The sequence below is a fragment of the Hemitrygon akajei genome, chromosome 1 (assembly GCF_048418815.1).
Source record: "Hemitrygon akajei chromosome 1, sHemAka1.3, whole genome shotgun sequence".
NCBI lineage: Eukaryota > Metazoa > Chordata > Chondrichthyes > Myliobatiformes > Dasyatidae > Hemitrygon > Hemitrygon akajei.
Window position 1 is genome coordinate 56610149 of NC_133124.1, and position 26869 is coordinate 56637017.

At 38.5% G+C, this 26869-nt stretch overlaps 1 protein-coding gene across 2 annotated transcripts in view; it reads right to left on the bottom strand.

The window, feature by feature from the left end:
- yes1 (YES proto-oncogene 1, Src family tyrosine kinase) overlaps positions 1-26869 on the bottom strand; it is a 71623-nt gene that overhangs the window by 18056 nt on the left and 26698 nt on the right. For both annotated transcript variants that reach the window (XM_073043608.1, XM_073043599.1), the window contains 7 exons: positions 25158-25430; positions 16113-16212; positions 14179-14277; positions 12862-12965; positions 7053-7202; positions 6522-6677; positions 3213-3392 (listed from right to left, as the gene is read on the bottom strand). In XM_073043608.1, coding sequence (XP_072899709.1) covers positions 3213-3392; positions 6522-6677; positions 7053-7202; positions 12862-12965; positions 14179-14277; positions 16113-16212; positions 25158-25422 — 1054 coding nt within the window. In that variant the 5' untranslated portion in view covers positions 25423-25430. The remainder of the gene's footprint in view (positions 1-3212; positions 3393-6521; positions 6678-7052; positions 7203-12861; positions 12966-14178; positions 14278-16112; positions 16213-25157; positions 25431-26869) is intronic.

The window sequence follows — 26869 nt, forward strand, 5'->3', positions numbered from 1 at the left end:
CTTCACATAAAGAACAAGTAACAGGATGCCAGAAGACAGATAACTGGGTTGACTGGGCAAGCAAGAGGCAAGTGATAACTAAAACACAGAGTGTGAAGTGCTATACTTTAGCAGAACAAGTAGGAGACAATCCAGTCTAGTAGGCACATGTCTGAAGGGTGTACAGGACAGAAGGGAATTAGTATTTTTAAATACTTCTCAGGGGCAGAGCACATCAAGAGAGTAGTTAGGAAACCATAACAACTCACAAACAGTACAGGAACAAGGAGATTACATTGCACCTACTCAAAACACAGCTTGACCGCAATGTTCACCTCTGTTTACAGGATATTAAGAGAATAGGAAGGAGATGTTTTCACTAAAGGCAAGCTGAAGAAGTGGGTTGTTCTCTTTGGAAGCACAAAATATTGAGGAGAGATTTAACAAGAACATGACTGATTTGAATACAAAAATTATTTCCATTATTAGATGTTAGAATAGAAGGAACTCCCATTAGAATAGAGATGAGGAGGAATTTCTTAAGCCAGAGGGTGATTGAATCTGTGGAATTCATTGCTATAGAAAACAAGTAGTAAATCATTGCTGTGGAAGCCAAGTCATTGGATATATTTAAAGAGGAGGTGATAAGTTCTTGATTAGTAAGGATATCAAAGGTTATGGGAACAAGGCAAGAAAATGGGGTTGAAAGAGATAATAACTCAATCATGATAGAATAGTGCAGCAATCTCAATGGGCCAAATGTCGTAACTCTGCCCCTATGTCTTATGGTTGCATGGTCTTGTGTTTTAAGAATTAATGGCATTGATATAAAATTTAAAATGATGTATGTAATATAAAACAGATTGTGAGAAAACACACTGAAATTCACAGTCTCTAGGGATGATGGAAACATAACCAATCAATAGGTGTTTCAAATCGGAACTGGATGGGAGAAAAATTAATTTATAGCCCCATGGGTAAAAGAATGGTGGAATTGAATTGCTCTTCTCAGAGCCAGTACAGATTCAGTGGGCTGCTTCTTGTACTGTAACGATTCTAACATTAAAACAAATTTTCACACTGTACTGCAAAGTAGTGTCACGTATGCTGGGTGTTAAAATAAATTTTCAACTTATCATAATAGGAACATGCTACTGATTGTTGAATTAGGTAAAATGAACACTGAAGCACTATTAACAGGTACATTATAAGGGAATGGAAGTTATGCTGAACTTCTCTAAAAGCAAGGGAATTCATAGCCATACAGAAAATGATCATCCTCCACTGACTACTCTGTCTAGAATCAAGAATCAACTTTATTAGCCGTATACTATACATTTACATGTATTAGGAACTTGCTGTGGTGTGTTGGTCAGGCTGCGACATGCAACACAAAACATCAATTATAAAGAATAAAGAATTATATAAAAAATCAAGTTAGAGGTTAAAGTACGAATATGGAATAGAATGTGCATAAATACCAGCATGTATTTACAATGTAGTTCTGTGACAAGGATAGATGGATAGAGAGGGTGGGGGTGCTAACTCAAAAGGTCAATCAGATTAACTACCTCAGGGAAAATTTTTTGAGATGAAGTTTCTCTTTTAATAACCCTTGTCTAGGGATGAAGGAGATCAGCAGGATGATATCAATTAATTCAAAAAACATAACCAGCAATAAAGCAGCAACACTTACAAAATGCTGGAGGAACTCAGCAGGCCAGGTAGCATCTATGAGAAAGAGTAAACAGTTGACATTTCAGGCAGAGACCCTCCATCAGGACTGGAGAAAAATGATGAGGTCACAGTAAGAGGTGGAGGGAGGGGAGGAAGAAATACATGGCAGTAGGTGATAGGTGAAATGGGGGACAGGAGAAGGAAAAAGCTGTGGTCGATTGGTTAAAGAAATAAAGGGCTGGAGAAGGGGGAATCTGATAAGAGAGGACAGAAGGCCATGGAAGAAAGGGCAGGAGGAGCACCAGAGGGAGGTGATGGGCAGTTAAGGAGCTAAGGTGAGAGAGGGAAATGGGAATAGGGAACGGTGAAGGAGCGGGGATCCTCCTTTCCTTTCTTCCATGGCTTTCTATCCTCTCCTATCAGATTCCCTCTTCTCCAGCCCTGTATCTCTTTTACCAGTCGACCTCAGCTCTTTACTTCACCCCTCCCCCGTTTCACCTATCACTGTGTATTTCTTCCTCCTCTCCCCCAACCTTCTCACTCTGACCTCATCTATTTTCTTTAGTCCTGGTGAACTGTCTCGGCCCTAAACATTGACTATTTACTCTTTTCTATCGGTGCTGAGTTTCTCCACCATCTTGTGTGCATTGTTTGGATTTCCAGCATCTGCAGATTTTCTCTTGTATGCAACACACAAACAGCTAAGATGAATTCTTACATCTTTTATATAATCTGAAATCCAGGAATCATGCCAATGGCAGTTATGATGAAGGCACCTCAACTTGAAACACCAACTCCTTTTTTCTTTCCACAGATGTTGCCTCACCTGCTGAATTTTTCTAGAATTTCAGATTTATAGCAATTTCAATTTTTTGAATAATATAAATCTTACATTTGAAATGAAAAGTAACACTCCAAATCATAACATGCATACGTGTGCATATATATATCAGCACTTTAATATCAGGAATAATTAAACTAACAAAATAGGCGTTTTCTCTAAAATCTAATTTTGAGCAGGTTTATTCTGTGCAACACATTTGAATGAAAAGAAAACTTTTATAATTTTTCTTTATTTCATGACCTTTTTGTCACTCCCTCTACTTTGATGCATTACTGATTTGACAACTCAACTCTTGCAAGGTTCTACTTATTAAGCTCTTGCTCCAGTGAAAAGAATGCTACCAAAAGTAGGTTATTCAACATACACTATTACAACGAACCTTTCCTATAAATAAAAGTTCTTCCTTTAACCTCTGATGTCCGTTACAAACTTAGTAACTTGTCTTGTTTGCTAGTCAAAAAATGTTTTTGTCCAGAAATACTGTTTTTGTCGAATTCAGATTCTATTCGTCCTCAAATAATTTTTCTTTACTAGCTGACAGGAAAACTTCAATTAAACATTAAAAAACTGTAACTATGTAAAACCTTTTAAAAAAAAGACCTGCACAAGGAATTAAAGTGCTCAACTGGGTCTCAAAAGCATCAAGTACATAGGACATGTACAGTATAGTTGCCACAGATATTTTACAAGAGAATTGGTTTTCTAAACTAACCTTTAGCCATGTACTCTGTTACAATATAAATTGGCTCTTCTGAAACAACAGCATACAATGGTACGAGCTTATCATGACGTAACTTCTTCATAATTTGAGCTTCCTGCAAAAATGCTTCTGGAGACATAGTACCAGGTTTTAGTGTTTTAATTGCCACTTTTGTGGTACCATTCCAAGTTCCTGAAAAGAAAGATACTATGTTGGAATCATCTTCATAATTCTGTTGCAATTTTTAAAAACTTCTCCAACCTTACCATATCTTTAATTGATAACCATAAGCTAATATTTCTGTTGAAGATTTAGCAATGCTGCATACACATTTACACATTTTCTAAAGCATGTTTTTGAATTAAGATAACATTTTTACTGAACAGTTCTCTGAAGAAAAATTAAAATGAAATCACAGGAAAACAAAATATTTTGTGGTATTTTTGCAAAAACCTACTGGGAGATCTAAATCACTTGCATGATAAACAATATAAAATATATAAAACCACAGACATTAGCAAAGTTTGAATTGCCTTCAATGTATTGTATTCTTTTACAACTTGAAACAGTGCAGTCAGTTGTAAAGGGATTGCATTGGAAATATCACTGAATCCTGATGAGTTTCTCTTGGATCTGTTACTTAAATGAGATCAATGCAAGTAACACGAGAATGAGGAACTGTGGAAACTTGTTAAGTTTGATTGCAGTATAATAGGATTTTATAAAGGTAGAACACGATCTCACTTCTAAATTCATGTAGCCAGTTAATCACATGCCTTCCAAACACATATTATGTACTAGTGATTCCACTTTCAATATTCTCTGCACACAATGCTCTCCCTCCAGTCAGCTTGTGAACAGGGTGGAGAACGTCTGATTCAACTAAAGGCTTTTCTTTCTTAAAACCTGCTGTTATCCCTGATTTTCATACACTTCAAGGGAAGCATGTATGAACAGGAAACAAGGTTGCCCTTTTCAGTGGCAAATTCTCTCCCTCAGCCTGCTGGTATCTTTCTTTTGTTTTCGTGGGTGGACCAGTTTTATTTTTAAAAAGAGGAATTTTATTAAATAAAGGTGGCCTGAATTTCACTATTCTCAGAGACAAAACTGAGCTTCGCCAGTTACTGAGTCTCAAACCCATCACTCAATCAGGAATCTGTGGTTTATACGACAAAATGTTTTTCTCTCCCAGATGCTCTCAATCTTTGAAGGGTTGCCCTTGAATGTATCAAAATACTAGCATAGTCTGTTATGAAAGCTCTCCTTTTTTTGGGGAGGGGGGCTCTAATTATTCATCTAATTGAAACTGAAAATTCTTCACACATCTATTGGTGAATCTAAATATAATGGTTTAGTTACTATGAGAAGGAAAAATGTATTCAATGATAAGTTTCTTTGGAATTTTTTTTACCCTGAAGGTCTGTGGATGCTGATTCAAGTGCTAGTTAAGTGATGTCAACAGATTTCTGTATGCCAAATAAATTAAGAGATTCACAGTACTGTGCAAAAGTCTTAGGCACCCTATGTTTTTGATATAAATTTTGTTTTACATGTTTATTTTTTATGTCTTCTGCAAGAGTGTGTCAGAAGAAAAGAGCACATTTTAGATTTCCAAACATTCATTTTCCAAAAAAATGAAATGTTTAGGGAAATTTTGGGATTTCATTAAAGGCAGCAACTTATTAAGTAACAGAATTTATTTCAAATAAAAACTTGATTACTTTGTAGGTATATAGCCCAGTGCATGATTAAACAAAGATAACAAACAGGTGCTAACAATTGAGAAACAGGTGTAGAAGGAATCAAACGGGGTGAAGGGCAACCAAACTAAAAGGTGAGGGTGTGACAAATACGACAGTCTAACCTTCAAAATCATCAATTCTTACATCATGGCAAGTGTGAGCATAGCAACAAAACACAAGTTGGTCATCCTGCATCAGAAAGGTCTCTCCCATGCAAGAATTTCATGGCAGACAGGAGCTTCAAGAAGTGCTGTCCAAGTTCTTCCGAAGAAGCACAAAGAAGCAGGCAAGGTTCAGGAAGGACCAGAACCGCAGAGTTCAGCCACAGAAATTGAGTGAATAGATGAGAGATACTTCAGACTGATACCCCTGTTAAAACGGCAGAAGTCCAGCACTGCTGTCATCTCTGAGCTCACAGAAATCACTGGAACCTAAGTATACCTCTCTACAGTCCAGAGAAATCTTGTCAGAAGTGGTCTTCATATAAGATTTGCTGGCAAAAACCCATATCTTCAAAGTGGAAACAAAGCCAAGAGACTCAGCTACGCACTAAACTACGAGGGTGTTGAACTCGAACAGTTCAGTTCTCTGAACTGACGAGTCAAAATTTGAAAATTTTGGCTCAAACAGGAGGAAGTGTGTCAAGTAGAAGAACTGGAGGGTGCTACATGGATGAATGGCTGCAGCCAACAGTGAACCACAACGGAGGCCTGGGGCTGCAATTCTGCAAAAGGAATTGGTGATCTGGTCAGAATTAATAGAATTCTCAATGCTCAGAAGTACAAGCATATACTCATTCATAATGCTATATAATCAGGAACATTGTCTGATTGGTCCCAACTTCATTCTACAGGATAATGACCCCACACGTCCAAGGTCAAAACAGAAACATGTTCAGCAAAATGAAAAACAAGGAGTTCCACAACAGATAGTATGACTTCCACAGAGTCCTGATCTCAATGTTATCGAGGCTGTCTGGGATTACCTGGAGAGACAAGCAATGAGACAGCCAAAGTCTGCAGAACTGTGGCCAGTTCTCCAACATGCTTGCAACAACCTAACAGCCAATTTTCTTATAAAACTGCTTGACACTGTATCTAAGAATTGATGCAGTTTTAAAAGGAAAAAAGATGGTCACACCAAATATTGATTTCATTTAGTGCTCTTTACAGTAATTATTTAGATATTTAGAAACTATTTTTGAAAACATTTTTGCTTTGCAGAATATTTTTACACATGCCTAAGCCTTATGCACTGTATTGTAGGTATAGTGAGGAAGTGTGTTGATCTTATTGAACGGGCTTAAGACCAGTGTGAACTACTGGTGCAACTATTTTTTTCTGTTTATACACACACACATATATATCTGTTACTCAGGGACGGGGATTCCAGGCATTTGGTATTGATTAAGAGGATATTAGACTTTGTTGAGATTCTGTTTCAATTATCAATAATGACTATTGAGACTTGGACATGTTTAAAATAAAGATAACTGATGTGTATCCTGACAGAACCTGTAATTTACAGATTTCACTAATTTAAAAACCCCTTTGCTTCCCTCTTCTCCATATAAACTTACCCATCCAAACTTCACCAAAACAACCTTGTCCAAGTTTAACTTCCAGACGCAAGGAATCCCGAGGAATTTCCCATGCATCTTTAGCTAGTCCCTGGGTTTGTGGTTTCACAGTAGGGCACACAGTAGTTAATCTATGGCATAAGCCATCTGCATGATCTGAAGAAATTGAGAATTTAACAAATTTACGGAAGAGTCAACAAACTGAAGTGTGAAAGACATTAAAAACATGGAATAAAAAATACTTCACAATGTTACAATCCATAAAATCTTTCAAAATAGTGAATTTGATTGAACATTAATTGCTGTCTGTCAATTTTTCATAATGCAGCATCGCATGGCTACAATAGGAAATCAGATTAAAATAGCTTCTTTCTTCCTAGCTAATTTTAGGATTATGAGTTCCCCATTTAAACAACTACCAATTTTTTATATATACCATGATATAAGCCAATGATATTAAACATCATTCTGATTTTTCAAACAAGGTATATATTTCTGAAATTCTGATTATCTGATTCTTTTAGAAAGTACCTGTGTAGTGTTTCACCAGCTTCTGTAGTGACTCGAACTGTGCTCTTGTTGTAATATAATAACCGCCACTGTCGAGTTTTCTGATCTTGTAGTGTTTGACGTTATCAGCTTTTACTTCATCCCAATCCCTTATTGAAAGGGAATATGCACCTGAAAGTAATTTAAACCATTTGGAAATGTATCATTTTTATAAGCTAGTGTTTTCTATTTGTTAATCAGCTAGATAAATATTTTGAACTTTCCTTCAAATGGTTCCTTTCTAATGTCAACACCAATTCAAAAGTGCACAAGAACATAGAAAAATCTGAATTTAATGCAACAGCATTATATATATATTTCTTTGCAATTATTCATCTTCCTATCCTGCTGCCAGAGCATTGCTTTGAACAATCTGAGATTTATTTTCAGGCATGCTGTTAACTGCACCACAAGCCTTCACTTTGTTCATCGTTGTTCTCATCATCGATTGCATCTTGTTAACAGTGTTTACACAGTACAAATTCAAATTTTGTGATAACATTGCTCAGTTCAAAAAAAGTCAAAATATTACATGGATACATATTATTAGTGCAAATTGGGAACCTCTTGTACTCATTTTATATTTGTTGTTGTTTCCCATCACCTTTTTCCAAAAAGTGTTTGCAAGGCTAAGAAATTATATGCTGAAATAATATTTAAAGATTGTTACAGGGAATATTTTATGAAGCCAGAAATGACCTTCATAAGCTTAGAAAATCCCTACTTCTGTCAAGATACATCTCAAATATGGGATGAGATTACAGAGTACCTGGAGGAACGTGACAAGATAGGCCAAAGCCAGCATTGTTTCCTGAAAGGAAAATCCCACCTGACTAACCTACTGCAATTTTTTGAGGAAATTTCAAGCAGAGTAGACAAAGCAGATGCAGTAGATGTGGTGTATTTCGATTTTCAGAAGGCCTTTGACAAGATGCTGCACATGAAGGTCCTTAGCAAGAGCCTATGGAATTACAGGGAAGCTACTAGCATGGATGGAGGATTGACTGATCAGCAGAACAGAGACTGGGAATAAAGGGATCCTACTCTGGCTGGCTGCCGGTTACCAGTGGAGTTCCACAGGGCAGGGGAGTGGAGATGACTGGAAGAATTGGATCAGTCCATAATTGAATAGCAGAGCACCCTCGATGGGCCAAATGACCTACTTCTGCTGCTATATCTTATGGTTTAAACGTGTAGGCCTTCGTTACTCTTGATAGACTCCGTCACTCCTGATAGACCATGGATTTGCACCTTGTAAAGTTTCCAGGGCGCAAGCCTGGTCAAGGTTTTTTGTTGTGGAAGACCAGCAGTTGCCCAAGCTGCAAGTGTTCCCTCTCCACGCCACCGATATTGTCCAAGGGAAGGGCATTAGGATCCATACAGCTTGGCATCGGTGTCGTCGCACAACAATATGTGGTTAAGTGCCTTGCTCAAGGACACACACGCAGCCTCAGCCAAGGTTCGAACTAGACGAATGCCTTAACAACTTGGCCACGCGCCAACACAATGGTTTAAATATGGAGAAAGAGAACAGTAACAGATTCAAATGTTGGACTTCAGTGATAAATCAACCGAAAGGACAAGAAGACTGCTAACTGAATGCAAAAACACATTTCTAAATTTATTTACCGTAAATTCCGGTGTATAAGCCGAGAATTTGGCCCTAAATTTTGATCCTAAAATTTGGAGGTCGGCTTATACAGAGGGTGCCAACTTTGGAAAAACGAATGATTTGTTTAAACGCACATCTAGTGGCTGGAGCACGGAGATCAAACCACCGGGGATGACTGCAATGTCTGTATTTTCAGCTTTCAATGCTGCTTTTGTCTCACCTGACAAGTGCGCTTTGAACACATCCCAGACAAGTAGCAACTTTTCCTTCCCGAAACCTTCGGGACGTGGACACCACACCTCTTTAACCCACTTCAAGCAACCATCAGCGATCTTGAACGTAAACAACACCCTGTGGGAATTTTCTGAGCAATCTTTTTTGTCTCAACACAAGATCATGTTTATTCATAAATCGGGTGCACCAACTTCGCGTAGCTTTGAAATTTTCGCTGAGCTCACAGTGTTTTTCGGCCCATTTCAATGCTTGAACTCAAATCATTTCTCTGGTAACAATGTATCCAGACAATCGCTGGTGATTCACCCACTCTAAAACTTTTTCTTCCAGTTCTGGCCACTGGCATGCTTTCCTGCAGTTTGCACATTTCGCCTTTGGCATTTCCCTCAGCGTCTCCTCTGCCTAGCTCCACTCTCTCACTTATTTCTCGTTTACACTAAACTTCTTAGCAGCTGCAGAATTATTCGTTCCTTTAGCAAAATCGACAACCTTCAGCTTGAAGCCAGCATCATATTGCATTCGTTTTAATCTTTTGTACATGGCCGTCGCAAACTCAATACTGAGTACACGTACTGATCCCGCTATCCCGTGTTATGTTTTAACGAGATTACGATGGGCACTAAATGGTTTTGCAGGGGTTACATGTCAGAGGATTCTTTACCATTGGAGACCTAATCCAAAATTTCCCACCCCGATTTATTTATTAAGAATTCGCTTATAACGCTCTACAATGTGTAGGCCTGTTTTCTTAGTAAGTTCTGGTTCACAAAATTTCCCGGTTCCGCATCTGGCAAAGCTGAGTACCGGCATGTGAGATCTTGTGGTCTTTTCTGGTTAAGTCAAAAACGTCTACAAAAGGGGTCGGCTTATACAAAGGTAACGTGAAAAAGTCACTTTTTTAACCTTGAAAATGGGGGGGGGGGGGTCGGCTTACACTCCAGGTCGGCTTATACTCTGGAACATACGGTAAACACGTATTTTACTCCATTTTCAAAAGAAATAGATTTAAAAGGAAAACCAGGATTCAAACTGCAAATTTTGCAAGTTTGTAATTTAAAATACATCATTCACAGTAACACTATGATCTGCTATCCGACTGTTTGGAAATCATCTCTTCCCACACTCACTTTGGACTTAGTGAGGTCCCATTTCTGCACTCTTTGAACTCTTGTAGCTCACTGAAAATTTACTAAACTATTGGAAGGCTGTCTGCACATTGTTGAGTATTACATAGCAACAAGGAAAATCCCCGAGTACAACACCAAAGTCCTGTCGGTGCCAAATTATCATAATTTTACTGTACTTTTATCCCTCAGTTCATTATCACACAATTCTTATTTTTATCTGACCATTTATTTGACCGTACAAGAGAGATGAACTGGCACAAGGTACATTAATTCTGCCCTTTTGTTCAATGAGTTCATTGCAGAACTTCAAAAAGCCTGTTTTTAGCCCCATCTGTACATAGTAGAAGCACCAGTGGGCAAATAAACGTAGCAGTCTACGTAAACAGTCAATATAATGACATGGACACTGTATAGAATGTAATCATACCTCGTTGGAATGGTGACTGATAAATTGATAAAATTGGACAACACATGGCAAAAGTTATATTACAGTTATAAAAGCTTTGATTGATCATACTTGAGTGGTGTGACAAGCTCTGTGCACCAAACCATAGGAAAGATATCTGCTTTCTTAAGAGTGCGGCATAAATTCAGCAGAATTCAGAAAATGGCTGTTAAAAATGCTGACAAAAAAGGACAAGATTGGAAGTGTGCATTTTCATTCATTGCCCAGGATCTGGGCACTGTATATTCTAAATCCCCTTGAATTGACCAGTGTGTTCAACCATGGTGGAACACAATGGTGCACCTGGAGTCACACACAGGCAGACTAGATAAATTTCTTTTTCTAAAGGACATCAGTGAATCAGAGGTCTAATCCAGTGCCTTTAAGTTTTCATTACTACTCAACAATTTTCTTTAAATTTCACATTAAATGAACTTAAATTAGTATTTAAAATCATGAAATTACTCTTTTTGACAGAAAGAATAAGGCAATAAAAGAACTTAAAAGATAGTAAAGTAAATATTAAATGAGTAAAGGTTTCTTATCTGCAAATCTGAAGCTCAATAAACAGTAGCGGGGGAGGGAGAAGGGGGGAATGTTATCAGATCTTTCAACCCAAGGACATTGAATCACGATAGAGAAAGTCTTGCGTCATCAGTTATATAAGGTTTAGGCAGGATGTACTTGAAGAACTGGGTACAACTGTGGCTTACGGGAGGGCATTTGCCTAAGAAGTGGGTACATCAAAGTTGTACTTAATACGATACAGACTGTTTGTTTATCCTGTTAAACAAACTAAGGTCTATTAACAGGAATTTAAATGGTGACGGTGACTTGATCAAAATTTACAAATATTTAAACTATTAAGGGAACTAAAAGATATAAAGTATTTATGCTAACTGGGGAGATCTCTGTGCTCTCCATTAGCTAAACTCTGTGGAACTTTTCTGGCTAAATTCCGCCATCCAACTTGAAACACTTATTTCTACTATTTCCTTACATTTGTTTTATAAACTTAATTAAGTTCGTAACTCCCATTAGACCCCAATTCCTTACAGTGAGGACAGTTGCAAATTATTTAACATTTCTTCAATTTCCCTTAATTATAATTTCTTTTGTCTCTGCTTCTATCTTTGCTAATTTCTTCATATTTGTAGGAACTCTTAATCATCTTCTTTATTTAGTCACATATCCTACTTTTCCATCAATTTTCTGGTTATTTTGTGCTAATTTTTAAAGCTCACGATCATAGGGCTTCCTTATAGAGTCCACACAGAAACAGGTCTTTCAACCCATTTAGTCTATACTGACTTGATCTTCTGCCTAGAATCTACCTGCACCCAAATCATATCTCTCCAAACCCTTCCCATCTTAAATGTTACAACTGAATGCACATCTACCATCTCTGCTGGCAGCTCATCCCACACTGATACTATCCTCTGAGTGAAGAAGTTCCCCCTCGGATTTCCCTTCAGTACCTCACCTCTCACCCAAACCTATGACTTCTAGTCTCGCCCAACCTGAGGGGCATAAGCCTGCATGCATTCACCCTATCTACATCCCTCAATTTTGTATATTTCTAGATTATTTTGTAAATACTGTGAAGTTCTTTCAAAAACAGGTAACTTACGTAGTTAGCTACTTCTGGCAGAATTAGGGAGAAGTACATCTTTTAAAGTAAGTTTATTACTGAAAATTGTGAATTATCTAAATGTTTGCCATTGGTTCCTTAAATCCACCTTTTAATCTAATTTTTCATTCTACTTCAGATACATACCATGCCTCCCTATCTGACACAGACCTATCCCATTCCTTTCAAGTTCAATATGACATTCTTTCAATATTGATACTTTCCACTAATATAAACTTTTGTGCTATTCCCCAGTTGCTTTCCACTGTGTCAATTAGCTTGGGATAACTTGGCTCCATTTCATGAATTTGAAACTACATTTGCCAATTACGTTTCCCAACAGAATTTAGCAGTCTCATTATTACTGGCATCTCTTATGACCCAATTTATTCACTAATTGTTTTGCTAAAGCTCCTGCATAATTATTAGGACCTCTGAATTATTTAGTGTCTTATTGGAGCAAAGTATGGGGGGGGGGGGGGGGAGTGGGGATGTCAGAGGTAATTTCTTTAGACAGAGAATGGTAGATGTGAGGAACAAGCTGCTAGGAGTGGTGGTAGAGGCAAATATATTAGGGACATTTAAGAAACTCTTAGATAGACGCATGGATGACAGAAAAATGGAGGGCTCTGTGGGAGGGTAGGGTTAGGTTGATCTTAGAGTAGGTTAAAAGTTAGGCAACACATCGTGGGCTGAATGATATGTAATGTGCTGTCGTGTTCTATGTTCTAAATTGTTCCTACCTTTCGTGGTTTCACTCTCACGAACCAAGAATGTTCCACGTGGATTTCCTGCATGTAATAGCAATCGCTCAGCATCCTTACGGCCCATTTTACCAAAATACCATCTATAAACATATCAGGAATAAAGAACATCACTGATTTAACACTGTCGACATAAAGTGTATACATCCTTTAACCCAACAGGAAATTAATGTTGCAGATATAAAATAGATGACACAAAAATATGCTATTGTTAAGCTTTTTATGAAAAAGACTTTGCAGTGTCGCTTGAAAGAGTGAATTGTTCATTTGAGGGCTAACATTGATAGTAACATTTTCTGCTTAGGTAGCTTACAACTCAACTGGCATAAATATTGGGTTCTCCTAATTCAGCTAACTCGCATGCAGTTTTCCTTTCCCTAGTTCCACCTACTCATCATTCCCCAACCTCTCATAGTTCCACCCTCACCTAGTTCCTATCCTACCCAACCCCTATACCTATATACTGACCAACTATCCCTTTCCTTCCACACCTTCCCCCAACATTCCTGGTGCAGGATTTCAACACAAAATGCCAGCACACTGCTTTTGCCTACACAGATACTGCCTGACCTATTAAATTTTTGTGGTTTTTTTTTGCCTACACCTCAGTGTCACCAAGACAAAGGAGATAGTTATCGACTTCAGGAGAACTTGCACCACTCACGTCCCTCTTTACATCAATGGCAGAGCAGAGTAAACTACAAGCACATTGTGCGTAACCTCTCACTTTCCCAGAACACACAATATACACAATCAGGAAAGCTCACAAATACCTCTACTTTCAGAAGTCTGAAGACAGCTGGACTAAGCACATCTATGCAGTAAGGCTGATCACCACCTTCACTCCCCGAACCACCAATTTATCACTTCCTTTCAGTCAACTTATGCATTCTTGTGCCTAGCGTCACTTTATGGACATACAGACAATCCATGTATATAAGCTATATTATGTAATTATACACATTGTATTTTTTCTATTATTATTGTTTTTTTTTATCTCATTGTGTTTTATTTTGTGTTTTACTTAAGAAATAACTTTGGGCTATGACTCAGGACTTTACTGCACTTGACTTCAGGAATCTAAACAAAATTATAGAACAACTTAGGTTACCTTCCTGGTATGCTCCAAGTTGGATATTAGAAGGCCCAGCAAGCACTCTGGGACAAGGCAGGCAAAAGTGAATTATTAAATAATAATATGAGGTACATTAGCAAGATGTATTGTGTCAGGAAGAAGGTGAAACTTCAGACAGCTGTATCAACTTCCTGTAAGACTCGAAACATAAAAGCACTTACTCTTCTGCTTGGATGGAGTCAGCAGGAGCCACATAATTACTAGGAATGTAGCCTTTCTTTCCTGTAGTGATAGATCGGGCTTCCCACCAGTCACCTTCTCTGTAGGTCAGAAAAGCAGTAAGTATTCTGAATTATTAAACTTGCTTACAGTTGCGCATATAGGGAAACATTTTACATAAAACTAAAAGGAACAATTAAAACTGGATTTTTAAACAATGCTAAAAAATTGACAAGCAAAGCAACATGGATTTAAATAATACTTTTCATTCAAACCAGTGATTGCAAGAAATAGAGCACCAATTTATACTTGTGGGTAAACACAAAGTGCACTGCAGATGCTGGGGTCAAAGCAACACATACAAACAAGCTGGAGGAACTCAGCAGATCGGGCAGCATCCGTGGAAACGAGCAGTCAACGTTTCGGGCCAAGACCCTTCGTCGGGACTGAAGAGGGAGGGGGCAGGGGCCCTATAAAGAAGGTGGGGGGAGGGTGGGAAGGAGAAGGCTGGTAGGTGCCAGGTGAAAAAGCAATCAGAAGAAAGATCCAGGGGTGGGGGAGGGGAAGCAGGGAAGGGATAGGCAGGAAAGGTGAATAAGGAATGTAGGGGGAAAGCACTGTGTAGTAGAAGGAGGCAGAATCATGAGAGAGGTGATAGGCAGCTGGAGGAGGAGGCAGAGTGAAACTGGGATGGGTGAAGGGAGAGGGAGGGAATTACTAGAAGTTGGAGAATTCAATGTTCATGCCAAGGAATGACTTATACTTGTGGGTGTTTGTTGCCAAGGAAACAGGTTTTGTTCCTTCAAATAATTCTGCAAATCAGTCTAAAGTCCCTGACCATAGCTCATTCCAGACGCCAAGGACTTGAATTGTCAGGCACAATTCATACTTGCAGCTAAAGGCATGCCACTAGGATGGACTTTAGCATGTTATTGTAACCATCAACAATCCCCAGTGTTAGAATTTTTAGGTAATCATATTCAAAGTCCAAACTGCTAGCATTCAAGCAAGATTTGTTGTGTAATTCTTTATATCTTCAAAATAACCAAATATACAGTATATCTGATAGTCCTGATGCATGGTTTCAAGTTCAAGTTGGTTTCAACATTCTCTTCACTCCACTACCATTATAAAATAGCCAAGATGTCCTCTTTTCTTTCAGAAAATAGCATTTCCCGTGAAGCACTAGTGATGCTATCCTAATCAGCACCCCTCCATTTCCTGCACGTCTGCTCTCAGCCCTAGCCCCTCCCGGGATATAAAAGGGATAGGGTTCCTCTTGTCCTACCACCCTATGAGCCTCTGTCTCTGTAACTTCCATCATCTCCAATAGAATTCTACTATCAGGCACATCCTTCCTTTCCCACACCCCCACTTTCTGCAGGGATCGCTCTCCTACCTCCCGGCATTTATCCCTGCAACTGTGATAATTGCTGCACCTACACTTCCTCCCCCACCATTGTCAGGAACCTAGATGTTGCAGAACTACTGAGTTTCTCCATCATTTTGTGTGTGTTGCTCATGATTTCCAGCATCATTCAACACATTATTTCAAATTTCATGTTGATTAATTGACCTCCACTCATTTGCTATATTTTCCATGTAAAGACTACAAATCTGCATCTAAACTTAACTAATAGTATTAGGTAACGTAAGTACTTAGACGTAAAGAGGACACAGCAGGGTGCGACCATAAGAAATCCTCACAGAATTTAGAGCCTTTCATTGCATCAACATGATCAATTTTTCAAACTATATAATGGGAACCAATCATGTTGACACTTATCAGTTTCTGTGCACTGGAGCAATCTCAGAAAAATCATTTCAGTTTGACTGTCCTAACTTGTAAAAAGAAAACCTTTATGTACAGGAAAAGAACATAATAAAAAAAACTACAGAAAGCTTTTAAAAATCACTATTTTTCAAAAGTACTCACGTGTTGTTTATGATCTGAAATCTTTCACCCTTTTTGAAAGACAGATCTTCTGTTGTTCTTGCTTCATAATCATACAAAGCGACAAATATTGTTACACCACCTTCAATAAAACATATACTAGAGTTACTACCTTCACTAAGTTCCAATTTTCGTTAATAATTGATAGAACTAAAATTCTTGGTATCTTTTTGAAAAATTAAATAATTTGATTTGAAGAATATCCCAATTTATAGAAAAAAAGTCTCAAGAGGAAGAACCACGAATTACTACTTTGTATAATGACGTGCAAGCAAAATACAGAACGTCTCTGGGTTACGGATGGGATCCATTTTAAAAAATGTTCATAATTTGATTTTGTCCTGTTGGAAAATACACAAAATCATTCAGTATGGTAACTGTATCTCCACAGTATTAACTGCTGTTGATGAGGATCAATTAATATTAACATTTATTTATTAACTACCCCTGCCAAGTTACAATTATATAGAATCAGCATGCCCCACATTCAATGGTTGATTTTGATGGACATAAAGTACCAGTTCATGTTACATTGTGTAATATAGTATCGTTGCAAAGTTCAAAGTAAATTTTATTATCGAAGTACATATATATCACCGTATACAACCCCGAGATGTGGGCACACTCAATAAATCTAAAAGATAATAACCATAAGAGAATCAATGAAAAACCACTCAACCAGGGTGCTCAACCAGTGTGCAGAAAACAACCAACTGTGCAAATACAAAAATAAAATAATTATAATAAATAACTGAGCAATAAATAGAGAACATGAGATGAAGAATTATTGAAAGTGAGTCCACTGGTTGTCGAACATTTCAATGATGGGGCAAAAGGAGTTGAGTGAAGTTATTCCCTTTGGTTCAAGAACCCTTTGGTTGAGGGGTAATAACTGTTCCTGAATCTGGTGGAGAGTCCTGAGGCAGTACTGAGAAGAGAGCATGTCCTGGGTGGTGGGGAACTCTGATGATGGACACTGCTTTCCTGTGACAGCGCTCCATATGGATGTGCTCAATGATTAGGAGGGATTTGCCTATGATGGATGGGACTGTATCCACTTCTTTTAGTAGGACTTCCTGTTCAAAATTATGTTTCCAGGCTGTGACGCAGCCAGTCAATATAATCTCCACTATACATCTGTTTCTTAGAACTTTAAAATCATGTTGGATCTCCACAAAATCCTAAGGAAGTAGAAGCACTGCCATGTTTTCTTTGTTATTGTACTTACATGCTGGGCCCAGGTCAGGTTCTCCAAAATAACAACACTTTGGAACTTAAAATTGTTAAACCTCCTCAACACCTCTGGTCCTCCGACGAGAACTGGCTCATAGACCTCTGGTTTCCTTCTCTTAAAGTCTATAATCAGCTCCTTGGTCTTGCTGACATTGAGCAAATGGTATGACACCACTCAGCCAGATTTTCAATCTCCCACCTAAATGCTGCTTTATCACCACCTTTAATCTGGCCTACAATGCTGGTGCTATCAGCACATTTGAATGTGGCATTGGAGCTGTACTTAGCCACACAGTCATAAGTGTAGAGAGCAGAGCAGGGGACTAAGCACACAGCCTTGTGGTGTACCTGTGCTGATGGATATTGTAGAGGAGATGATGTTGCCAATCTGAACTGATTGGGGTCTGTAATTGAGGAAATCCACAATCCAAATGCATAAGGAGGATTTGAGGCCAAGGTCTTGAAGCTTATTAATTTTGAGGGGATAACGGAATTGAATGCTGAGCTGTAGTTTACGAAGAGCATCGTGATATATGCATCTTTTATTTCCACATGTTCCAGGGTTCAGTGAAGAGCCGATGAGATGGCATCATCTGTGGTCCTGTTGCTCCGGTAGGCAAATTAGATTGTATCTTGTTTTCTTATGCAGGAGTTGATATGTTTCATCACCAGCCTCTCAAAAACTTCATCACTATGAATGTAAGTGCTACTGGGCGATAGTTATTGAAGCAGGTCACTACGCTCTTGGGCATCAATATAACTGAAACCTGCTTGAAGAAAGGTGGTACTGCTGAAGCAAGAAGTTAAAGATCTTAGTGAACACACTAGCCAGTTGATGAGCATAGGTCTTTAGTACTTGGCCAGGTACCCCATCTGGGACAGATGCTTTCCATGGGTTCACCCAGCTCGCCACTGTAAAAGAAGGTTGCTCACACATTGGCTTCAGAGTCTGAAATCACAGGATGTACAACTTCGTGATGGTTCCTCCATGTTTTGCTGGTCAGAGTGAGCATAGAAGGCATTGAGCTTACCTGGAAGTGAAGCCCTGCTGTCTCCTATGTTGTTTAACTATAAGAGGTGATAGTATTTAAGGATTGCTTGAATGGTCCAGAATTGCCACTTCACCTTTGGAGTAACTTTCTGGAGATTGTACCTGAACCTCTTGTAACTTTCTTAGCCATCAGATTTGAATGTCTCTGACTTGGCTCTCAGCAGATTGCAAATCTCATGGTTCAGAGGGCTGCTGATCATAGAAAACTTCGACCGACACAGTTGGGACACACTCATCTACAGTTATTTTAATAAAGTCTTTTACAATGGCGTGTATTCATTCAGACCCCTAAATGAGTCTTTGAATACAGTCCAGTCCACTGACTCGAAGCAATCCTGCAGCCGCTCCTTTGCCTCCTGTAACCACCTCTTTTTGTCCTAATCTCTGGAATTTTGCTGTTTGGCTTCTGCCTGTATTCAGGTAGGAGAAGGACATCCAAGTGATCAGATTTCCTAAGATGTGGTCTGGGCATGGAATGGTAGGTGTTCCTATTCTTAGTGGTCTAGTATGCTGGAACCTCTGGCGCTACAGATTTTGTGCTGATGGTTTTTTGCAGGGATTTCTTCAAACAAGCCTGGTTGAAATGTGTTGGGATGGACTGTTTCTTGTTTGGAGACAGCATCATGCAGTATCGCGAGTGCATGATTATAATTGGCCACTGGTGGTATGTAAACTATGATCAGAATAATGGATGAGAACTCCATAGGTAAATAGCATTTGACCCTGAGTTTATCATGAAGTATCAATAAAAGTGATTGTTCATCAATTTCTAGGCCAACATTCTTAAATGGCCTCCTGAAGTGAAGCTAGCTGCTTGGATTCCTAACGGGCAATGGTATCTGATTACGGCTAGTGGCACAATGGAATCAGCGCCCGACTCCAGAGCGAAGGTTCCCGAGTTTGAATCCAAGTCAGGCCACCCCGAGCACGCTTTCCATCTGTGTCGGGTTGAATGTCGAGCTAGACACTCGGCCTCGTTAAAAAAAAAGTGGTTGAGTCAGGAACATTCATATCGTGACCAGGTTAATCCGAAAGGAGACCAATCCTGGCACCACGCGCCAGACAAGAATGGTTGACTGTATGGTGCGACACACTAAAAAAAATCTGATTATAGGCCACCTTACCACCCAGCCTAGCCACACCAAGGATTGTTTCTTGTTTAAATTTCATAATATTTGTGGAGGCCTGTTCTTATGTATGGGCGTCTGTAACCCAGGGAAGATCTGTACATTGCTTTGACAAAGAAAAAGATAATTCATTTACTTAAAAGTATTAGATTTTGCTCATGCTGATACTGATGATTATCAAGAGCATAGAACAAGAGAAAAAAAAGGCACATTTGAAAAAAACAACCTTGAAAGAGCAGCAGGGCAGCTTGATAAATACTGTGATTCTGGCCCAGAAATTTCTGCATCTTCTTCTTTCTATTTACTCTTCTAAGCTACCAATTTCAGCTCCATCAATTTTTGGCAGGATATTCTAAAATTAAATCCTATTCCTATTTTAATCCATTGAAAGGTGCAATTGTTGCCCAATCATCTACTTCAGCATTGTTAATAAAATTGTGTTCCCTATTTTTCAAACTCTGTATCAAACAAAACTGTTCAAGTGCAGTCATAAAGGAGCACAAGCTTCCTCCTCCTTGGAGGATATTTCTATCTTGTATAATGATCATTGCAAATTTAAAACCAAAACTGAATACACAACCCCCGATGCAGCTCTCTAAGAAGGGGTGCATTTTCAAGATTGACTTGTAATTTGAAAATGACACCCTTAGAAAAAGAATCCATGTATTTGCTTGCTTTCTCACCTCTTGTGAGCATTGACTGCTGTTTTAAAGACCTACGCATCATCTAATGTCTGACATCATATTTGTTTTGTTCTGCCTACCATTATTTATCTCATTGGGTTTGCCTGTGTATATTAAAATATCAATTTTTAATAGCAACAGCCCTACCACTGACATGGGAATGGTGACCACTTCTGATCTGCACTTCACACTTGTGATTCTAGCCTAAAACTCTGCCATTTTTGCACGGAATAGAATCTAAAGGTTAAGCACTTTGTTTATGATAGATCAAGAAAACGTATGAAATCTAAATGGGCAACATTCACATGATCCTTAATCGTTTGCAACATTAATTACTCAAAAATAAATTACTCCACTAAATTGTAGCCCTATTAGAACTCATCCTAAGTTAGTGCTGGCCTTCCATAAGACCTAGAAATTGATGTGGCTCCCAAAAGGCAAGAACACACCTGTTACAGTAGGAATAGTTCCATTCCTGTGAACCCTGGATGTCTGCTGAGAATATACTCTTGAAAATGCAGGTAGTCTGTTTGGTTGACAAGCCTATCGGTGAATATCTGAACAGGAAAGGAGCTGGAAATCCCACCCTTACACTTCCTGTGAATACTCAAGAATATAGGAGAAAAAAAGACAAAATTGGATAGACAATAAGGTTTTAAAGTGGGAGATGCAAAATGCAGTTCTCTACCCTGAGTTGTAAGCTAAAATAATATTTTTTGCCATAAGCAGTTGTACAAAAATACCACAACATCAGTTGGCATGTAGAGTATCATTTACTACATTGTTCTGCATGTGTTCAGAGATTAAGTGAATACAGTGGAATGTGCCTTCACCAATTTGTACATTCACTTACAACACAATGAAGCAAACTATTTACATCGGGCCTTGACTCAGTTATATTTTGAAATCTACACAATGAACGTTTGAAAAAGATGACAAACAGTATTATCTGCAGTTCAAATTACATTCCTGCACAATGTAATCACCAAAATTATTAGTCATTAAAAACAGTCAATAAAGTATTTTTTCTCTAACAGCATTCCACTTTACTGCTTCAATTTATGCCATTCACCATTTTAAAATAAGCTTATTAAATTAGGCAAAGGTAATTTTCTTATCTGAACATATACCAACAATAATTAAGGAACAATGGTGACCAGAAACAGCAGCAATTTCTTGAAAGAACAGGGGCCTAGAACTTCTATTGCACCCAAACTACAAACCCCATTTCCAGAAAAGTTGGGATATTTTCCAAAATGCAATAAAAACAAAAATCTGTGATATGTTAATTCACGTGAACCTTTATTTAACTGACAAAAGTACAAAGAAAAGATTTTCAATAGTTTTACTGACTAATTTAATTGTATTTTGTAAATATACACAAATTTAGAACTAACTACCATTAGAATGAGAAAATGAATTCAATTTTATTTTGTTGTTTCTATCATTAAAAAAATTGTCTTGGCAATGGCATTGTTAAAAAGGGAAAGGTATATAAATTCCACTAAAAGTGACACTCTAGATGTCCTCTAAAGATAGCTCCTATTTGCACTGAATTGTGAAGCCACTTTAGCAGTCTTTTAAAGTCAGCAAAATACAGCACAACTAACGTAAAGTGCAACTTTGAATATGAAAGTATGGTTTCTAGGTGATTTTGGGTTCTAACACGTCATAAAATGCAAGAAATGTTAGCAAATGAAGATCGATTGTCCAAAAGACTGGTTGTTATAATTTTCTTTATTCCATTCAAATGGTTCACAATTTTGTTTTGTTACTCTCGTTTTAAGTATTAGTATTAAATGTTAAAAGCTCACTTCTGCAACAATGCATGCTTTATAATCTGACTCTATAAGTCATAGAATCATAAAGCACTAGAACACAGAAACAGGCTCTTCGGCCCATCTAGTCTGTGCCAAAATAAAATTCTGCCTAGTACTATTGACCTGTACCTAGGCCACAGACTTCCATATCTCTCGCATTCATCTAAGAACTAATGCAAGTATTTCTTAAATGTTGAAATCGAACCCATATCCACTACTTACAATGGCAGCTTGTTCTACGCACTTGTGGAAGTTGTGGTAAGGCAAGTTCACTATAAATCTCATGTTTAACATTACCTGGCTCATGTGGCCCACTTGTGACTGGTAACTTTTAGTTTGAACAGCACAGTTGTTTGGATAATACTATTCTAAATGTATGGGTTTTAGAGTTCTTTGATCCAACAAACATGAAAGTGGGATGATGGAATCAGTAGGGGTAAACATGGTGATGCCCACAAGGGGTATATTTTTGTTTTCTGACAGCCTGGCCACTGGGCTCAAAGATGTCCTTGGGTCAAGGCAATTTTGATAACAGTTTCTCAGTCTTCACCACTACCAGAACCATAGAATACACAGTTTACTTTAAATAATACATTCCTGAACTGTACTTAAGAATTTGTATGATCTTTATTCTGCCTGTTGTAAAATGCCACCCAACATAAGCATGCATGTAATTTTTTCTCCATTGAAGACCTTTCCTCCCGATCTGACACTGAAAAAAAATTAGTGGAATATTTTGGTGGATATGCGGTGTGTGCATATCATGTAACAGCTGAGGTGGCACAGCTACCTTCCCTCTGGTTCTGCTCTCACAGCTGAACCTTTTGCCTTAACAAAAGCCTGCATCCTTGTTGCCAATGTACTGAATCTTGTTATGCCTTAGGACTAGCACATGACAATGCACAATTATGAAAATTATGTGGGTTTTCCACTGCTTCAGAACTCCAATAAAACATGCTTAACCTTTTAACTATGAACCTTTTCCTGCTTTAAATACTTACTGCAATTGCTGTTATAAACTATGTACCGTAGATTCCGGATTTTAAGCCGCTATTTTTTTCCCACATTTTGAACAGCTTTGAACTCTGCGGCCTTTAATACAGTGCGGCTAATGCATTATTTTTTTTCATGCCGCCAAAAACATTTTGCCTCGTAACAGTAGACCAATAAAATTGATGAGTAGTTCACAGAGGTCCAATGAAATTGTACGATAAATCAAGCGCACTTTCACAATTAAATTATTGTAAATCAGTCATTTGTACTCACCCTCATCAACATGGAAAACACTCGAAGAAAAGCATTGTGCTGCCTTTATGGCAGTTATTTAGTTTATAATATTTTCGCTTAGTAATTCATTTGTTAGTTAAAGTTAGAACTGTTTTAACTATATTTGTTTTCTGTACTACATCGCGGGATGCTATGACGTCACACCCGGTTTCGCCGCGTCTTGTGGGATACCGGTTTGAGATAAACGGGAAGGAGGGGGGCGAGCGGCGGAGCGAAAACGCTGCTTTTAAGTTAAAGGCGATCAATAACTTTTCCTGGTAGGCTGCAGTATATATATTTTTTACCAGTCGTTAGGAGATATTGGAATGTTGTTCAGTAAAGAAGTATACGCAACGTATATTTAAAAGTAGCCGCGTTACAGGCACGGTTCGAAAAAAAGCATTTGCAATATGTATTTGTTTATGTTACCATATGGATTTAATTAAAAGTTAAAAAATCCTCACGTGTAATATCTTTCTGTGTAAATATCTCATATTACAACGTGGGACACCTGCGGCCAAAAATCCGGTGCAGCCTGTACAAGTAAAAAATTGATTTTATTTCTAAAATTAGAGCCAGCGGCTTTTAATCAGGTGCGCTCTGTAGTCCGGAATCTACGGTAGCTCATACTACAGGAAGGATGAAACAACTAGAGTGGTATATGGCCCATGCTGTTCTCCTTGTGCGCAAGTAAAATAAATAGAATGCTGGATTTGTAAGTGTGTGAGAGATCGGTGACGACACCCTTACCACCCTCTGAGTGAAAAAGCTCCCCCTCATGTTCCTCTTAAACATTTCACCTTCAACTCTTAACTTATTACCTCCAGTTCTGGTTTTAGTTAACTTCAGCGGAAAAAGTCTGCTTACATAAACCTATCTATACCCCTCATAATTTTGCACACCTCTATCAAGTCTCCACTCTTTCTCCTGCACTCAATTCCAGGAAATGAAGTCCTAACCTATTCAACCTTTCCTATAACTTATGTCTTGGCAACATCCTTGTAATTTTTTTTCTGTACTCTTTCAATTTTACTGATATCATTCCTGTATGTAGGTTACCAAAACTGCACATAATACTCTAAACTAGGTCTCACCAACATCTTGTATAACTTCAGTGTAACATTCTAACTCCTGTACACAATAAGTACTGCTGTACTTTGACTTATGAAGGCCCTGTCTACTGGTGACGCTACTTTCAAGGAATAATGGATGTGTATTCCCAGATCCCTCTGTTCTATTGAACTCCTAGATGCCCTATCATCACTGTGCAAGTCGTACTCTGGTTTGTCCACCCAAAATGCCACATCTCACACCTACCTGCATTAAATTCCACCTGCCATTTCAGTCCATTTTTCAAGCTGAACAAATCCCTCTGCAAGCTTTGACAGCTTTCCTCGCTCCCCACTACACCCCCAATCTTGGCGTCATCTGCAAATTTACATTATCATCCACAGTTTTCATGATCATCCAGGTCACTGGTATGAATGACAAATAACAATGAAGCCAACACCGATCCTTGCGACATGCCACTCATCACAGGTCTCCAGAGAGGCAACCATCTACGATTTACGACCACTCTCGGCTTCCCCTGCAAGCCAACATCTAACTCAATTTACTACCTCATCCTGAATGCCAAGTGACTGATCCTTCTTAGCCAACATCTCATATAAGACTTTGCCAAAGTGATATATCCCAAGGTAATAATATATATATATATATATATGTAGAACTTTGGAAGATAGATTTAAAAAGTTAGGTCTTAAATTATTCCTACAATGTAAAGATCCACAATAGCTGGACATTTAGTATAAATACAGAAGAACTCTGAGGCTGGTGCCGCTACTCACCTGTAACACCACTTGCGTACTGGGTGGGAACAACAGTAAATGATGAAGAAGCACCTCCAAATGGTGCCATTCCAGCTGATCCACCAAACGGTGTTATGGAATGTTTGTTGAAGTTCCCAGATTGTCCTTTTAATGCTGGCGATTGTGTCATTTGGGTGGGATCAGGACCATACTGAGTAATATTTGCAGCAACAGTTCCAGCAGTGTCACCTGGTTTATACTTCATAGCTGGCTCTTTGTCCTCCTTGCTCTTTATGCAACCCATAACTGAAGCTGTAAACAGGAGAAAACTGTAAGTACATCCTGCAAAAATTAAAATGGCTTTAAACATGAAATAAAACAAAACAAAACATATAACAGCAGGGTATAAACATTGCATCTGTGCTCATACATGGTTACAAAAACAGAATGGTATCCTTTGATGAGATTAATTGGATTTGGGCTAAAGAGTTATGGTATCATAGCTGTACATCAAACAAAAGGAATTATTTGTCATGCTTTTCTCCCACTTACCCCCTCATGCCCCCCACTAACCCTGAAGCTGGAAAAACAAAGGATCAACTTTTAAAATGAAGTCATCAAGCATGGACCCAAGTAATCTTCAAAAAAAGCACCAATGATAGCCATAACAAGAGTGAACAACAGCGAGAATACAGCTGGTGACTGAGGTTTAGGTCAACAAGTTGAACAACAGGCTCAGTACAGCATAATCACCTGGCCAAATTTTGAAGAATTTTTGTGTACAGATATGTAAAGGAATGTGTTTTTAGTGTTATGAATTTTTTTGAACAAGTCTTGTGCTTTTGCAGGGTAGTGGAGAATCCGCACGTGAAGTACTTTTCTTCATATGAAAATTTAAATTAGAAAAATCAAATGGTATTACACGTGTCCCCCGCTTTACGAATGCTCGCTTTACACCACTTCGCTTTTAGAAAAGACCTACATTAGTAACACACACACAAAATGCTGGTAGAATGCAGCAGGCCAGGCAGCATCTATAGGAAGTACAGTCAATGTTTTGGGTCGAGACCCTTCATCAGGACTAACGGAAAAAAGAGAAGAGATTTGAAAGTGGGAGGGGGAGGGGGAGACCCGAAATGATAGGCCAGGCAGCATCTATAGGAAGAAGCACAGTCGATGTTTTGGGTCGAGACCCTTCATCAGGACTAACGGAAAAAAGAGATAGTAAGAGATTTGAAAGTGGGAGGGGGAGGGATGAAACTAAGAGCTGGAAAATTGATTGGCAAAAGGGCTACAAGGCTAGAGAAGGGGGAGTATGATAGGATGGAAGGCCTGGAAGGATGAAAGGGGGAGCAAAGCACTGGAGGAAGATGGAGAACAGGCAAATAAAACTAAAGAAATCTCTTGCAATGGATTTCAATATTTCCCCAACCCATTCCCAGGAATCTTGATTCATCTTTAGAAACCTAACAGACCCAAACTGCATGCTAATTCAGATGCATTTCAGGATGTAACACTTTATAGCAAATTCAATGAAAGAACTTGGATTACAAAAGAAACAAAACAATCTGCTGGCAGATCTCAACACAAGGCAAGTAGCATTTGTGGGGTGGGGTGAGAGTTTAGGGTGGAGTGGTGGTGTGAAAGAAATTGTAAATGTTTCAGGTGAAAACCTTATACATAAAATATTTAAACCATTTTGAAAGAATGAATGCATGATTATCAAAATCAAAATGGCTCTAATGGCAAAT